Below are 18,918 nucleotides of genomic sequence, written 5' to 3'. Positions count from 1 at the left end.
ATGTGCCCTATTGTCCCTTTCAATCTGCAGGTTTATTTCACTTCCACCCAGTATATTCAGGGTAGCTTCTGCAGTTATTCATCTCTAAATATTTTCTTTTATGTGCCATAGGTTAGAATTTTACAACTGAAGCAGGAACAAGAGAAGTGTAGAGTTCTTGAAGAAGCACTTAATGTACTTGCCAAAGAACATCATGAGTTGGAGCAGTCTATGGCTTCACATTTATCTGCTAGTCCATCCCTGCAGGAGCAACACCGCCATTCAATCAGTAGTCTTCGCAGCCCTCGCTTTTATGATACATCTGATGATGAGTTTTATGATGCATATGAAGCAGGTCAGTAATGATAATGGAAACTTGAAATGTTCGAATTTCACAAAGTTTTTTTTCTACTTATACTGTTAAAATTCTTTCATAGAGTGTTCAAGAAAAATATTTGAGGAATTAATATAACTTTAATATGATTTTAGAGGGAAATCCCGACTTTCATATTTCAGACCTAGGAACACTATTTGAGCTTGGTTTCATAGAGCTAATGATGAAATAATAGACTTAATAGAGTAGACAGATTTTTTTATTTTTAGCAACTTAAAACCAAGAAAGAAGGACATGACAAATAATGTAAAAGGAGCATATATTTTTTTACATAATAATCAGGAAACACTTTATGATTTAAAGTTATTTAGCAATAATTAGTAAAGAAATTACGAAATTTATAAAAAAAAGTAGGAATGCCCACCTTCATTCCACCGTCTTGCATTCCCCCTTTTTATTTTAAAACACATAAAGATACAGTAGTATTTCATTAGAAATTACAGAGCAGTAAACATAAAACTTTAACAAGTTTTTCTTTTCTTTTTAAAAATGGTAGCCTATGATTAAAGATTAAGTTTTCTTCTGTACTTTTTGTGGAGTGCATTGAACTTCTACTGCTCCTCTTATTTTTGTATAAATTGTACCCCTACCATCATAATTTGTGCCACCTACAATTTATGGGTATCAATAACTTCCTGTAATCTTTTATTAGCAATATTGAAAAGATCAAGTGCAACTTCTCTTTTCTTCTTCCTAAATGTTAGAAGTTTCCTGTGCATTTGCTGTCTCATCCCTATCTTTCTAATTTTTTTCTTTTATTTCTCTGAGATCTGTTTCTTGTTTTTCTTTATTTTCCTTTACACTTTCTTGCTCTTTTTTTTTTCTTATCGTTTTCTAAGTATGTGTTGTATATATTATGTAGGCTACTCTTGCAATTAACTTCTCAGAGATAGAAACCTAAAGAGTTGAATTATTATAAAGTCTTATGGCATCCTTTACAGTTATAATGACATTTAGAAGAGTCCTCTCTGTCATTGATGTACGGCAGCAATGTATAAGAAATGGCTCATGAGTGCCCTTCGATTCCTTCACGTGCTACTTGGCTGGAGTGTATTGCTGTATAGGCAGCAGTGATGAAACACCAAGGGTGAACAAAATTAACATTAAATAAAGTCAAGATGCAATAACCCTTTTACACTTTTGTTTACACGTTCTTAATAAATGCAGTAAAATTATATACACCTCTTTATACACACGATTTTGAATAACTAAGCAAAAGTTACTTGTACATTATAATACCGAATCAATAACTTAAAAATCACTGCGTTTACACGTATACAATTTTCGAAACTGCTCCAATATTGCATCATTTTCCATATAATAGCAAACTTTTTAAGTTGAAGTTTCGCCAGAATTGCTGTTCAGATTTCTGCTTCACATCAGTCTTATTACATCTAGTAAAATGCTATTTGAAGAAGCATAGCACTCTTATTATCATGAAACAACTTGGCCCTTAATCTTTGCTTTGTTAGGTTAGTAAAAAAATAAATAGATGAATGAATGAATGAATGAATGAATGAATGAATGAATGAATGAATGAATGAATGAATGAATGAATGAATGAATGAATGAATGATCGAACGAACGAATGAATGAACAAATGAATAAAAGACATGATTCACCTATTATGTATGTGGTGTCGAAAATCGTAATAATGTTCACTGAAAATTTACGAAACTTCAAATAGGCCTACTGTGCATGGTTTAAGGAATTAATTGTAAAAGCTAAGGAGAGCTTTGTCATTATACATGTGTTTCAATAGTGCAGTATTTAAAAGATCAGTTATTTCAAGCTGCAACTCAAGAGGAAAATTTTCAGCATTTGCAGAATAGGGGGCCATTGAAGAGCTGTAATGTGTGTTAGATCACTTCCACTTTGTATCTCTCAACACTTCTATAGGACATGATGTGACCATTGGATGTGAATCTTACTGTATGCCGTCTTCCGTGTCTTCATGGTGAATGCCAAATGTACACTCCTTTCTTATACCTACTTTCTTTTGTGGCATTTTCAGCGAGGTCTAGCTGCGTATACGTGCTCTGTTTGATATCACTGCTATACTTGACTTAAGTACTGGCAATCTTTGCACCATTACCCCCCTTTCGGTGCTTACTAGTAGATAGGAAGTAGAGAAAGAGAAGAATTCTGCACACAAGGAAATCTGCCTATCACATGCAGTAGCTCATAAAGGCTTGAATATTCACTACTGATGTATAGTCTTCTGTAAACAAGATCCTACATAGAAACACAAAATCTTCTTTCAATGTCTGCACTGCCATGAAATAGAATGAGCACTAGCTTCACAATGCCGCAAATGTTTGGAAATGTTAGACTGCCTTCATGGTTTTGGAGACTGAAGATTTGGCTCCAGTAAGAATCAACACTGGATCATTTTGGCAAATCACACTTCAACTGCACAAGCCTCCTCTCATCAAGCAATATAACCCAAGGAATGGATACTGACATCTGCTTTAGCAATGGTTACAATATCTTTGAGACATCAGTAGCATATTTTATGGCGACAAACACGCAAATGCCTTCACTTGCCCTGATGACACTCGAGTTTAGTAATATGTTTGCAGCCAACAACAAAATAATTTTGAATGCTTTCAGAAAAATTCAAGTTGGCTACAAATAGTGTCTGATGGAGGCACTTTGTGAATGCCCTATGCTCCTCGTAAGGAGATACAGGAGTCTGATTGATTGATCAGAAAATCCAACTTGCTATCTGATTCATCTTCTTAAGTTCTAACTGAACATAAATATCAAACTTCAGCTCTTCAAGTGGTAAAAGATTTTCTTTTTTGAAGAGTTCATCAACTTCAAACCTAAAATCAGAGCAGTATCGCTTGTATACTTCTAGAATATATACTCATCCAATTAAAGTACACACCTGGGTCTCAAGTTTGGTTAATAGAGTGTGAACAAGTGGTTCATCGCATTGAAAAAGCTTGGTAAATGTGGTGAAAAGGTTAATTGAGGAAGCAGTAAAGTGCATTTTAACTTTAACTGTTGAATCCTTCAATAATGAGCGTATTTTCGTGTATGATGATGATTCAAAGATAGCCCTTTCCTTCTTTTCTAGTGTGCATTTTAAAAAGTAATGAATAATTACATCCCATTGCTCAAGAACCCTTCTAGCTGTGTAGCTGCTTATTTTCAGAGTAAGGCTTCGAGAGGGAGAATGTTTGATAAATACATGTTTAGGAAATTTGAGCATATCTTGAACAGACTGGTACTCTTCTACTCTGAAGATGCAACCATCAAAGTAATGAGAAAGTGCTATAGAGTGTGCACAGTTTAGAAAATACCATTGTGTATGTAGACGTATTCTTAGTGGACATTCCCCTTCTTTGTAATACAGTCAAATCTCCATATGACGATTATTGTTGTAATGATAAACTCCTCTATTGCGATTAAAAATATAGTTCTGGATATAATATGTATTCTTTCAATGTAAAAATTCTCCCAATATAATGATATCCTGTATTGCAATATATCTCTATTGAATGATACACTTTAATTGTCCCCAGTATAGTATTTTCTCTCTCTACTACGATAAAGCCTTGTAAAATGAAATGTTTTCCACCTAATTGGACTTCAGTTCTACAACCTCTGGACATAGGAATAAAAAGTGTTTCAAGGGTTGCTACAGGACCAGGCTTGTTTTTTTTTTTTTAGTAGGTTATTTTACGACGCTTTATCAACATCTTTGGTTATTTAGCGTCTGAATGAGATGAAGGTGATAATGCCGGTGAAATGAGTCCGGGGTTCAGCACCGAAAGTTACCCAGCATTTGCTCATATTGGGGTGAGGGAAAACCCCAGAAAAAACCTCAACCAGGTAACTTGTCCCGACCGGGAATCATACAAGGGCCACCTGGTTTCGCGGCCAGACGTGCTAGCCGTTACTCCACAGGTGTGGACACCAGGCTTGTTGAGAGGATTTTGATTAACATAGAGAAGATCCCTAATCCTCACACAGTCAATCTAAAAGAAACCTGTGAAATGATTGCTACCAGTAATCATATGTAAAGCCTGAGATAGTACGGAACTGTTGGAAGAAAGCTGGCTTCTCATCCCTTGAGGTTGGAAATGAAGCCAGTGAAATTAGTTCCACTTAAGAGGGCATTAATTCATTGTCTTCTGCTCTCACCATGTACAGTGTTCAGTTGGGAAAGAGACTTTCTCCTGCAGAAGAATACATTGCTCTTGATGACATTTTAGTTTTTCCGAAGTCTACAGAGGAAGACATAATTGCTGAAATTAGAGGGAATCCTGATGACCAAGAAGAAGAAGAGGAAGAAAATGATTTGGAGGAACAAGTCACTTTAACTATAACTCCAGTAACTGTCTCAGTAACAGCGTGTGAATCACTTCAACATTTCCTGTTTAATGTTAGTGATGTTCCAGAAGAGTACAGTACTTAGTGCCTTTGGATTTAATAAGGTCTTTATGTGGTCAGTTTCCGTGAAGAGCGCTCTGAAACAAACTGGCATAAGTGATAAAATGTAAGACAGTACCTTGGACAGCATATTAAGAGAGTTTCATTGATAATTTTAACATTTTGTACCATAATATACACACCAAGTTAGCTGACTAGAAAGCTTCTTACCAATTTAACTGTTATTTTTAAAACCCTCCTTAAAACAATATTTTTCTTTGTTATTATTGTTATTATTGTTATTATTATTATTATTATTATTATTATTATTATTATTATTATTCAATAATTTCGATCCTGGGACCCTTCGCTTAGCACACAAATGCTTTCCCAACTGAGCTACCCCACTGAGCGTCTTGTCAGCACATTTGAGTTGTGTGTATATAAGGGAAAAATTGTGATGGTGTCATGTTTAGTTCCAGGGGTAGCTCAGTCGGGATAGCATTCATGCACTAAGCGTAGAGTCCCGGGATCGATACCTGGCCCTGGAACAATTTTTCCTTGAAATTATTCAGACCTCCTTTACAGGGAGCTACTACCTGAAAGCCAGATTTGCATATTATTATTATTATTATTATTATTATTATTATTATTATTATTATTATCATTATCATCATCATCATCATTATTATTATTTCATTGTAATACCACCGTTATTACTATCATTATCATCACCATTATTATTTTTATCATCATTATTATTATTTAATAATTAGTATCATCATTAATATTTCATCATTATCATAATCATCATTATGATTACCATTATGATTATGATTATTATTATTACTAGCCATACCTGTGCACTTCGCTGCACTTGTTAGAAATAAATATTGACTTAAAACTAAATACAGTTTTGTAATTACTTAATGAATAATAGCTTTTTGTATAGTATTGAAAGTTGTTTACTCCTGAATCATTTTGAAAGTTGTATTTAAAACAACTATGATTTTAATTTTATTATCATGCAATACTTTGTGGAGTTGTTCAGTCAATTCTACTTTTAAGCTTGATACTATATTAGACCTAATAGACAATTGGTCATTGCCTGAAATGGAATATACTTTTAAGAACTGAAGGCTCTTACTCTCAGCTGGAAGAAGATTTGCAATTAAATGATACGCTTATGCTTTAACTTTAAATGATGGCGTAGAATTGACTGTATGTATTTCTTTTGCATCAAACGATATCACTTGGAATAAGATGTTCTACTCTCTTATGTTATTTAAAAAGTGTGTTGATAACAGATGTATTTCAATAAGTACTGTAAGTTTTTAATTGGTTGTGGGAGCTCTTGAATCTCAGGAGGAACAACTTTTACAACAGCACAAATAATCCGTTTGGCTCATTACCCCTTTCTTTGCATTTCATTTATTGCATAGTTTATTCCTTTTAACACAATTCAAATGAGCGTAGTTAACTTAATATTTGGATTGTAACATAATGGAATGCTAAGCTAACATACTATTACTGCATACCAGTACTAAATGAATAAACTCCCGTTGTTCGTTAATTCTCTGAGATGAAAATGAATGTGGTACATAAATATTATTTTAAGAAACACAGGAAACAAACTGGATAAATTGTGAGCGTAGTAACACTGTTTCCTAACACTTTCTAAAATGACTCAGCTCCACCAAGCTCAACGGTAAAATATTAATTTTTACTCCATATGTGCTGTATTTTTGGTCCCAGGAAAATACTCATCTTACGACAAAACTCATAAAAATACTATTATGTTGTGTGGACTAAAAGAAACTGAAGTATATAAAATTACAGTATTTTATGTGGACCAAATAAAGTTTAAATAAGTAATATAACATTGCGACAGGATATCAAGCTTTCTATGCGTAAGAATCTATTTTAATCTTATCTATCCTTGATTCACTGAGGAATTACCATAATAGCATATAGCATTATGGCCATCTAGAGACCACACTTTCAAATGGTACAATAATAATTATATAAATCGGTTAAGTAGCTTCTGAGATTACTTCATACAAATACACAAACATTATTGGTATGTTAATATTGATAAACATTAAATATATTCCCAACATACAAATATTCGTATAAAATAGTGCTTCGTTTGTTGTTGTGCAAGGCCCCTTATAGACGAAGCCATTTGTTTTTATTTCATTATAGCCTATTGGTTTGAGGTGGTGCTCATAAAATGGATTGTTATTTTCAAACTCTGTATCTCGTTAAATATCAGTCCTATCAAAATTTTGCATAGAATAAAACTTATCGGAAATCATTTTTAAAGAAACTTTTGTTATGTAATATTTTTCATAAAAATCAGTAATAAGCGAGATATTTCGATTTATTTAATTCAGGCCCCCTTATAATCCTCCTTTTAAATAAAGTATTTTGAATTCATATAGCCTAAACTCTAAGTTTGGACAAACTTAATTTATATTACGTTATCATATAAATCGGCTCAGCCATTATCGCGTGAAAAGGTAATAAACATCGAAACAGACAGACAAGACAGACATACAAACAAAAATTAAAAAAAAAAAAAAAAAGAAGAAGAAGAAGAAGAAGAAGAAGAAGAAGCGATTTTTGGTCTCAGGATGGTTAATTATACATATTGACACCAATTTTTGAAAAAGCGAAAATTACCAGAAAGATTTTGGTTACAGATTTATTAGTAGTGTAGGTTATTATTATTATTATTATTATTATTATTATTATTATTAAAATAATTTCTAAAAAAATTTTTGAAACTATAATTCACAAACATATATATATATATATATTTTTTTTTGTAAAAAACAAATTAAATTCTGCACAACATGGATATACTAAATCCAAATCTACTACAACTAACTTATTCTCTTATTTGAATCAGATAGTACCAGTTGTTGAATCCCAGGATCAAACAGATGCAATATATTTTGATTTCAGTAAGGCGTTTGATGTAGTTCCACATTCTATTCTATTGTCTAAATTAGATAATATAGGACTATCGGTAAGCTACATAAGCTGGTTTGAAAATTATTTACACGATAGACAATCAAGTGTACGAATTTCGAATACTCTCTCTGATCCATTTAATATTATTTGTGGTGTGCCCCAGGGCTCAACTTTAGGACCTCTTCTATTTTTAATCTTCAGTGACGACATTTGCAAAAGAATAAGTTCTGACTATCTATTATTCGCTGATGATCTTAAAATTTTTCGAAAAATCAATAGTGTTGCTGACTGTCAATTTCTTCAGGATGACATTAATTCAATTACCAATTGGTCAGTTGATAAGGGGATGATGATTAATGAATCTCAAACTTACGTAATAACATTTTCAAGGAAAACCTCTACACTACAATATAACTATCATCTAAAATATGTATTAATTAACAGAAAAGATTGTATTAGAGACTTCGGTGTATTAATTGACAATAAATTATATTTTCACAACCACATTGATTATATTTATAACCATACAATAAAAATGTTAGGAATAATTCGGTCAATTATTTATTCTTTTTCAACACCTGACTCTCTTTTAATACTATATTAGCCTATACATAAGTGAGATCGAAACTCGAATATGCATCTGTAGTTTGGAACTCTATTACTAGTACTGATTCGGCAAAACTGGAAAATATTCAAAGGAAATTTATTTCATTATGTTCGTACAGATTTCTGCCTAATAACTCTGGGTATAACAATGATAAAAAATGCAAGCACTTTAAATATTGAAGCTTGTACGCTAGACGTCATGATCTCGATTACTTATTCTTGTGTAAGGTCCTTAAAGGTGACATTAATTGTCAATCTTTCTTAAACAGTGTCAGCTTTCATATTCCTATGAAGGACATGAGACATCACAAACTCTTCTATATTATAAATTCTAAATGTTTTTCGCTGGTCTCCAGATGTATTACAAAATGGTAACTTACATTTAGGCGATTTCGATCCATTCAATGTATAGAAGTATTAGAATATGGCAATGTCTTTGCTAATATTAGTCTATTTGCGTAATCCTTATACACAAACTGGTAATACTTTTGTAAGAATTAACTTCTTTCCCTAAAATTATATAGTATTAATTCTTGTAAATTAATCATTGTAATCTATGTTCTTCATTTTGTTGTTATCTCAATTATTTAATTTGTACCATTGTTGTTCATTTTATTGTATTAATTGTATCACTGTGCTGGACTTTTATTGGCCAATGGCTTTTGTCCAGCACATAAATATAAATAAATAATAATAATTATAATAATAATAATAATTATTATTATTATTTTGTAGCATTAGGTATATCGTATATCATATTAGGAACTTCATTAATTCTTAATTTATTATTCTCGCTCAGACAATCAGGATTGTTCTGTAATAATTTATAACTTACACGCGAATGCAAAGTGTAATTTTTTATAGTTAATATTTTTATGTTTCGTATCATTATGTTTCATAAGTTTTTTAAAATATTTAATTGCTATAAAATACAAGCTAATTACTATTGTAAAGTGTAAACTATCTTGGCCTATATAGCCTAATTTTCTACTACATATTAAAATAGTACGGTATCATATAATACTATCGAGACAGATATATGGATCATATGCAGAGTCTAAGAGGAAGACAGAAAATAGGAAAGATTGCAGAGTAGACTGGGTTTGCATTGAAAGAACTCCCCTTGGGCAGAAAATTATGAGTGAATACAGGAACGATTTTCCATGTGTTGAAGGATTCTATACCAATTTTACAGAACAGAAGGTTGAGTCGTGAGTCCTGCACTATAGCAAAAATGCTGCTTTGTTTTACTTGCCGTAACTTGGAAACCAGTAAAGATTTTGAGTATATATTAATTTTAAAAGTAATTTCCATTCTTTCTCAACATTTCTCTAGCTTTGATCGCCCATCTAAAGTGAAAAATAAAAAAGTTTGCTGCTTATCTACTTTTGCAGGTGTAAATGTCTATTCTGAACAGATCACATCAATGTTAGTATATTTTTTCCTCTCTTTTTCTCCCCTTTGAAAAAAGATTTTCATTTCGAATTTTTTTCTATGCTTTGCTTAGACATTGAGCTATCAATTAAAAAAAATGCAGCGCAATTGATTGATTATCATAGGAGCTACGACTTGATATATATTTAAAGGAGCGGGAAATATAAATGGTCCAAGCTTCCTAGCGCTACTGTAATCAAGGAATGTCATTGCACAGAACCACATGGAACTCGTCCGACATTTTCCTTCACCATATAATTCTATCACGGACTATACTTATTGACGTCTGTTCATTTTAATACTCCTCCTTTAACATCGCACAGTGGTTCTTTTTGCTAGCTGGCCATGCAAAATACAAAAACTGAGTATAATGTACCTTCATGTTTTATTGAGTATATATATATATATATATCGACTCTCCCAAATACTAACATTATAACTCAATTTTTTATGGTTTTGAGTTATGCTAGTTAATATGGTCTTAAATTGTTTCTTTTTCTTCCAGTACTATCATTGTAGCTCTAAACTTTCCCGATCGTATGTACATGATCATTTTAAAACTTCATTTGCTTCTCCTGAAAAATGGAAGGAAGTGAGTTACAATGTTAATACTTGTGAGGGTCGATATATATATATATATATATATATATATATATATATATATATTAATGGGTTATTTTACGACACTTTATTAACGTGTAAGGTTATTTAGCATCTGAATGTGATGAAGGTGATAATGCCAGTGAAATGAGTCTGGGGTCCAGCACCGAAAGTTATCAGCATTTGCTCATATGGGGTTGAGGTAACTTGCCCCGACTGGGAATCGAACCCGGGCCACCTGGTTTCGCGGCCAGATGCGTTGATCATTACTCCATAAGTGTGGACTTGAGTATATGTCCAAGGATACGAGATTTGTTATAGTTACGCTTATTTGTGAAGCCCTTATGTTACAAAAGAAGTCAGAAGTAGGCCTATGGTGTTTCTTATCGCATCCCTGGTCCGAAGCCCAGCTCATAATTTATGTTTGATAACTGTGCTTGAAAGAATGTGTTCTTTCGACAATCTTCATCGGTTACTGGTGGATATGGGAGACCGAGATATGTGCTATGTTTGTGATATTTTAAAAATCCCACAGAACTACTGCTTTAAAGTGAAATTTGCTTGAAAATTGAGAAATTATTATTTTAACTTCTAGTTTTGAGTATTTTTAGACCCGAAAATTTAGAATTGTCAACCATCGATCAATTATATCTCTTACACCGGGTTGTTATTCGCCAGATGGAATGGTACATTAGATGAATGGGATATGCGCAGTGGAAGACTGCTGGGCCGATAACCCAGAGGTCCGTGGATCGGAACCACGCTCTGCTACCATTTGAGAGGAGGGGGACGATCATCTCTTCTACCGGGTTGTTATTCGCCAGATGTTATGGTACATTGGATGACTGGGATAAGAATTTTTGTAACAAATATAATTAACAAATAATGGATAACAATTACATGAATGATAGAATGAAAGTAACATGTAAATATGAAGTTAAATGAACGGAAAAAAATATTGCAAGTTAATCTCAATAACCAATAAACCAATCACTGAATCGTCGAGACTTTAACTAAACTGGGCCTATGTACCTACAAGTCATGATACAATCTGATTAACTAATTCCCAATAACAGGTTGCTGACCTATTAAGCGTGTACGCGTTGGAACATTCTCTCAATTTATATACATAGCCAACAACATATAAACTTAAACATGAATGCCCAGTCAGTATGCTAACTCATAACACATGCCCCATTAAATTACAGTTACCATGAAATGCAACAAGCAAATTCAATGTACATATTGACTCAGTATTTCACAAAGAATTAACCCAATACAAACTGTCACAACTGATCAATATACAGATAACTAATTAAACATATGTCTCACACAAACTCTGCACATAGTACTGATAATAATCTCTGTACCTTACAATCAAATAATGCCCAAAAGAGAGAGAGAGAGAGAGAGAGACAGAGAGAGATATACTATAGATAATATGTATTTTTATTTTTATTTATTTTATTGGGTTTTTTTACGACGCTTTATCAACATCTAGGTTATTTAGCGTCTGAATGAAATGAAGGTGATAATGCCGGTGAAATGAGTCTGGGGCCCAGCACCGAAAGTTACCCAGCATTTGCTCATATTGGGTTGAGGGAAAACCCCGGAAAAAACCTCAACCAAGTAACTTGCCCCGACCAGGACTCGAACCCGGGCCACCTGGTTTCGCGGCCAGATGCGCTGACCGTTACTCCACAGGTGTGGACGATAATATGTAACAGATGATAGTTTCAAATATGAATACTCGTTTGAATAGCAACAGAAACTCAATACACTCAGATTCCTGAATACCAGCGTGTGGAAACTAATGATAACCAATATGGAGTAGCAAGTACTAGAATAATTACGAAAGCCATACTATTCTAGTTCATTACACCGCCTATTACGATGTAAGCAAAGAGATCATAATCACCGCGATATCACCAAAACTGTCTTGGAATTTCAATTCATCCTAACACATCAAAATTATATATCTTCACGTAACCCCAACCACTTAAACCAAGACGTATAATCAGCAAGTGATTTCCATACACGATCCACCAATATACCGCAAACACATACAACCAAATATAAAAATAATATCACAAGCCTAATTTAACTACTCCAATAATAAATCTGATACAAACTTATAGCAGCACTGAATCCCAAGATATATTCCAAACAAGGTTTCATGTAATCCGTAGATTTCTAAGTGAAATAAATAATGCACAATTCTCGAACAATCTTACACATCGACTTAAGTTGCAAAGTGTACTTTACAATTCGAGCCCTGCTTCCGGAGTGTAGTAGTCTGTACGAATCCAAGCTCCTGAGTGCTGATTCCTAAGTGTAGCTATCCGTACGCGCCCTGGCTCCTGAGTAAAGTTGTCGGTACGCTCCCTGGTTCCTAGGTAAACTCAAATATATCTGAGCGTAGCCAAATAACCTCACCTTCCCTCTCTCTTTTGTTTGACGAAACCAACCGGCCAATAAGATAATTTAGATATGAAAATGAAAGGAAATAGTAGCGCTATCTATGATATGCTGTCTGAGTGCATTCTGTCGGGCGAAGTGACGTACTAGGTGGATGACTGACGCGTCGAGCTTGGCTCAGCTTTTGGTGTCAGGAGTCTCACAAAGGAAACGTGAAAGAGAAGTGGACCTATAGCAGGGATGTCAATCAAAGTGTATATGCACTACAGAGAACGCTTGCGCCACTGGAGCAAGTAGAGCGCGCAGCTACGAATACGTGCTTCAGTGAGGGTTGTATTGTATTGTATTTATTAACATTCCATGATATTCATACATGCTTACAGCTAGAATATGGAACAAGTCATAAAACTTAATACTATTTATAGTCACAGTCTAGATGAAATATATACAGACGAGATTTACAATATAGCCTACTAGTATAACACAAAGTTTTAGTATCAATTTCATGAAGTGTTATTGAATGTCATGAATTCACCTACAGAATAGAAGGCGTGAGAACGTAGGTACTTCTTTAATTTGGCCTTAAATAATTTTATGTTTTGAGTTTCATTTTTTATATCGATAGGGAGGCTATTAAAAACTGTACAATGTACAGTTGGCATTAATCATGCACCCAGCGAACTAAACTAGAACTTTTCTATCGACCTTTTGCTGCAAACATAGAAACTGTACCACAAGAATTGCAGCTAGAAATAATTGATATTGGAAATATAACGTTATTGAAACATGCATATAATGATCAGGACTTCCTTACCTTTTACAAATATTTGAGCCCTGAACTGAATCCTATGGCCCGTAAGTTTTCAGCTCAAATTATGACAATTTTTGGTAGCACATATGTATGTGAATAATTTCTTTCATTGATGAACCTAACAAAGCCAAGGCCAAATTATCTAATAACAATATGCGTGTCCACACCTGTGGAGTAACGGTTAGCGCGTCTGGCCGCGAAACCAGATGGCCCGGATTCGATTCCCAGTCGGGGCAAGTTATCTGATTGAGGTTTTTTTCCAGGGTTTTCCCTCAACCTAATATGAGCAAATGCTGGGTAACTTTCGGTGCTGAACCCCGGACTTATTTCACTGGCATTATCACCTTCATCTCATTCAGACGCTAAATAACCAAGATGTTGATAAATAGTCGTAAAATAACCTACTAAAATAAAAAAAAATAATAATATGCGTGCTACACTTCGACTTGCTACTTCAAATAAGATAGTATCAAACATTACAAGGTTGGTATCGAACAGAAATCATAGGAACGATTGTGGTGAAACTTCATTTTGAAATGTTAATTTTCCCTATTTCGCCATTACAAAAGATAGTAATTCTAATGACCAAGAATATTCAGAAATCATTATATATGTTAAATTATTAGTAAAGCAGTATTCGGCTATAATAGTCTGCAAAACTAACCTTGGCTGATTATTCTACTTAAACTTCATTTTCCAATGTTCATTTTCCCTATGTTCGCCATTACTGAAGATAGTAGGCCTAATTGTAATAACCAAGAGTATTCAGAAATCATTCTATCTGTTATGTTATTTTTAAGTTACTAAAGCAGCATTAGGCTTAATAGTCTACAAAACTAACCTTGGCTGACTATTGTAAAGCATAACCTATATAAATTATTCAGCTATCAGATAATTGGATTTAATAAAAATGTATAAACAAATGTGTAAGGAATTATTACATCTGGACACCAGATCATTTTCAGTTTGTCCGCTCCTGTGTCTTGCTCATTTCTGTGTTTACGGAATTCCACTCCAGCACGTAAGCACGCGAAGGAATCGAACGTCATTCATGCGCTCTTTCTTTGACATCACTGACCTATAGGCTACTCAGTAACATTCTTTGTTTAGTCAAGACCCTGCACCCATGTCAGGAACTTAATCTAAAGCTTTCAGCAGCACTGAGAACTAAATTATTTAAAATACTTTTAACTTGCATTGCATTAAAGGAAAAATGAGTAATGATAACTGTTCATTATTAGTGTACGTCATGTCATCATCGCCATTACTTTATACTTGAACTGTACACTGCAAAAAGGATGAACAGAGTTCTATTATAAAGATATTATTTATCAGTTGCCGAAACATTCAGCGTCATATGCCATTGTTATATGAAGCTTAGAAGACAGACCCGACCTAGCTGTAAACACAGAAACAAAGCGAATACAGTGTCATTCTAGGAGTGTACGAGTGTACAGTATACGTTCACATACAGGAAGAAAAGACACAAAGTTGTCAGAGAGTTTATTTTCATAAACTTTGAGATCAGCCTGAAACTTGTCACATGTACTGCAAGTGTCACGGCGTGGATATTCAAATGATATGTTAAATCTGGTGTTGAAAACCTTTCTTTAGTATTCATAAGACACATTTTCATACATTTTTTTAATGTTGAGATTGCTGGGAAGATATATTCGATCACTTTTTGACTAACCATAATGACTTTTCCTTCCCTTGAATGATTTAATGTGGTCGAGTACACTTTCGATGACATCATCAGGTTTTTTGTTGTGATGATTATGATGTTTTCCTCCTTGATCTTTAAGTGGCATACCTGTAGACTTGAGAGAGTTCTGTAGTACCTGAACGAGCTTATAAGAGATCCCATGCAAGGAAATGAATGCTTTCAAACACACTGCTATTTCGTCCATGTCGTTAGATTTTAACATCTTTATCTTATAAGAATACTTCTTATAATGCAATTTAGCTGGTGCAAAAGAATATTTCAGAAGATCCTTTATAAGAGGAAGTAAGCCTATAATTTCAACAATCATTGAACTTTTGTTTTTATATGTGAATTTATTTTTTATGACTGTACCTAGTGCCTCTTCATTACATTATGCATTAATTGTATCAAAGCACCTAGAGCATATTAATATTTTTCCCTTAAGAATTTATGCTCATTGAAGGCTTGATTTAAATAGTTATTAGTCCACACCTGTGGAGTAACGGTTAGCGCGTCTGGCTGCAAAACCAGGTGGCGCGGGTTCGATTCCTGGTCGGGGCAAGTTACCTCCGGGGTTTTCCCTCAACCCAATATGAGCAAATGCTGGGTGTTGGACCCCAGACTCATTTCACCGGCATTATCACCGTCTTATTCAGACACTAAATAATCTAAGATGTTGATAAAGCGTCGTAAAATAACCTGCGAAAATAAAAAAAAGCTATTAGGCTGTATTATAACAATTTATTTGAATTTCTTCTTCAATCTGATCATTCATCTCTTCTCTTACATATAGGTATTATATTACTCTAGACTAGACGGCAGTTCGGAAGGCGGTCGGCTGCTTTATGCGCCGTAGCATTTCTGGTATGTGGTGTCACAAGCTTGTACAGTAGAACCAATCGGAATCAGCCTGTAACAAGTACTTCCCAACTTCGTTTGTTCACGTGTGAATGTTTCAATACATTGAATAAGTAAAACTAAAGGCTGGTTCACAATAAACCAGGAACGAGAACCAGAATGAAAACGAGAAGCAGAGGACGTGAATATGAAAATTTTTGATTCACAATAAACCGAGAACGTAGACGACTATGCATATTGATATGTAAGTCAATAACGATATGTAAAGTCGATATTACGCATTCTGATGTTATTTGTGTATAATTGACAAAGAGTTTGTAATATATAACTAGAGGCACCAATGGCACTAGTTTCGCATACAAAATTGAACCGCTGTTCGGCCGCCATTAAAGGGAGTTGGTGCTTCACCAGGAGTGCAAGCAGTTCATGCTTATTGAGGAGTACGAATAAATATAAATACACTTGAAGGGAAATAATAAGAAAATGGTGAAATACTGCGCTGCAAATAATTGTCCGAACAGAGCTACTATTGTAGGATGCCCTGGAAAGCATGCATATCTTAATATTTGGAAGAATGTTCCAAATGCAGTTCCTCCTTTGAATGTGTTTACAGAATGTCGGAATATTTCTTGGATAAAGTTTTTCCAGAAACACATTAATCAGGTTTATAAGGTTGATATCAACAGGCATATGAGGGTTAGGTGCCATCACATTACAGTGGATTATAATAGCAGAGTGCATAAGAAAATCCTCAGACTATATCATTCTGTCTAAAACTGTTTTGTTTCACAATATATGAATTAATCATGCATTTTCGTTTTGTACAGTATGTACTTATAGTTTTTGGTTGTATTAAATGCAAAGAAATTAGTGAAAATATAGCTGATGACCTAGCTAGGCATATTATTACCACTACTACTAGGTCTACTATGACCACTACTACTAGACCTACTATTATCACTACTACTAGGTCTTATTACCACTACTACTAACTAGGTCTCACTACTAATACCAAAAAAACTAGGCCAACTATTACCACTACTATTAGGCCTACTATTACCACAAAAACTAGGCCCACTATTACCACTAATACTAGGCCTTCTATTACTACTACTACTGCTACGCCTATTATTACCACTACTACTAGATCTATTATTACTATTACTACTAGACCTATTATTACCACTACTACTAGGCCTACTATTATCACTACTACTACGTCTACTATTACCACTATTACTAGGTCTACTATTACCACTACCACTAGGCCTACTATTACCACTACTACTAGGCCTACTAATACTACCAAAACTAGGTCTCCTATTACCATTACTACTAGGGCTATTACCTCTACTACTAGGCCTATTATTACCACTACTACTGTCCACACCTGTGGAGTAACGGCTAGCACGTCTGGCTGCAAAACCAGGTGGCCCGGGTTCGATTCCCGGTCGGGGCAAGTTACCTGGTTGAGGTTTTTTCCGGGGTTTTCCCTCAACCCAATATGAGCAAATGCTGGGTAACTTTCGGTGCTGGACCCCGGACTCATTTCACCGTCATTAATCACCCTCATATCATTCAGACGCTAATAACCTGAGATGTTGATACAGCGTCGTAAAATAACCTACTTAAAAAAACCACTACTACTAGGTATATTATTACCACTACTACTAGGCCTACTATTACCGCTACTAATTGTATTAAAATTCTGTACTGACCTCTAACTTGGTGGTCATCAACTACACAATGAATAGATTGTTTTGTGATAAAATTTATTCTCATTATATTTTAAATCCGTTTCCAGAATTTTTATGATATAATATTTCACCACTAAATATTTTCTAAGCCCCATATTATCTTCCCCTTCCTTTGCATGAAAAGATTGAAATATAGATCATTTTAAATATTACAGTAAATATCCATTATTATGTCCTTAAAACAATACTAGTAATGCTGAAAATTAATGTTGACATTGCCATTATCCAATATTTCACATACTTGTCCCCAGTGTATATGGGTGATTTAATTTATTTTTTAGAATATCGCCAAAGATGAATCATTATAATACTTTAATAAATATAGCGCTCTTCTGCCATTCATGTTTATTTCATCACGACTCATCCTTTGTAAAAGATGTTTAAAACAGTGTCTATCACCAGGCTACATCAATCTATTGTGGTACTGTTTTCGAATTTCGCGCTGCAAACACTCCCTTTAATGGCGGATGCTAGCCGATTCAATTTGTGACATTTTTCTTGCCTGCCACTCACGGGTATGTGTCTCTAGTAAGTATTACAACATCTTTGATAATTGACCAATGTCGTTCTCTCATGAGTACAAGGCAGCCAACATAAACACAGGTTAACCAACTTCGAAATTTCAAGTGAAACATTTCATTAGATACGGTACTATAAATATGCCCATGCATCTTTATTATCACAAGCTATTTTAAGTCTACTGTAACGTAAAATAGAGAAGAAACATTTGTAATAGAACAAAAATGAGCACAACAGTAGTTATTGAATTGAAGCGTGAATATGTAGTGTGTAATACAACCAATACAGTAATAAAATATGATTGGCTTCTGATCGGTGTTCAGAGATGCAGCTATTGAAAGCCACGTATTGTCCTTCATTTTCTCATCTTTATACGAGGCGCGCCACTTATCGTAAATGTGAGGATTTCAATGTTAGAATCTCATCAAATAAAACTTGCTCCATGATACACAGCACAGAACAAAATAATGCATAG

General features: G+C 34.1%; 1 protein-coding gene across 8 annotated transcripts in view; it reads left to right on the top strand.

Moving 5' to 3' along the window:
- The window catches only part of LOC138705045 (oxysterol-binding protein-related protein 2), a 692,509-nt gene that overhangs the window by 173,786 nt on the left and 499,805 nt on the right, over positions 1–18,918 (top strand). For all 8 annotated transcript variants that reach the window (XR_011333553.1, XM_069833613.1, XM_069833610.1 and 5 more), the window contains one exon: positions 112–334. Coding sequence is in view for 7 of the 8 variants with exons in the window: in XM_069833613.1 (XP_069689714.1) it covers positions 112–334 (223 nt within the window). In the remaining variant the exon portion in view is untranslated. The remainder of the gene's footprint in view (positions 1–111; positions 335–18,918) is intronic.

Source organism: Periplaneta americana, chromosome 8, assembly GCF_040183065.1.
Source record: "Periplaneta americana isolate PAMFEO1 chromosome 8, P.americana_PAMFEO1_priV1, whole genome shotgun sequence".
NCBI classification, from domain to species: Eukaryota; Metazoa; Arthropoda; class Insecta; order Blattodea; family Blattidae; genus Periplaneta; species Periplaneta americana.
Note: the sequence above shows the minus strand (reverse complement) of the source record. Positions and strands in the feature narration are given on the sequence as shown.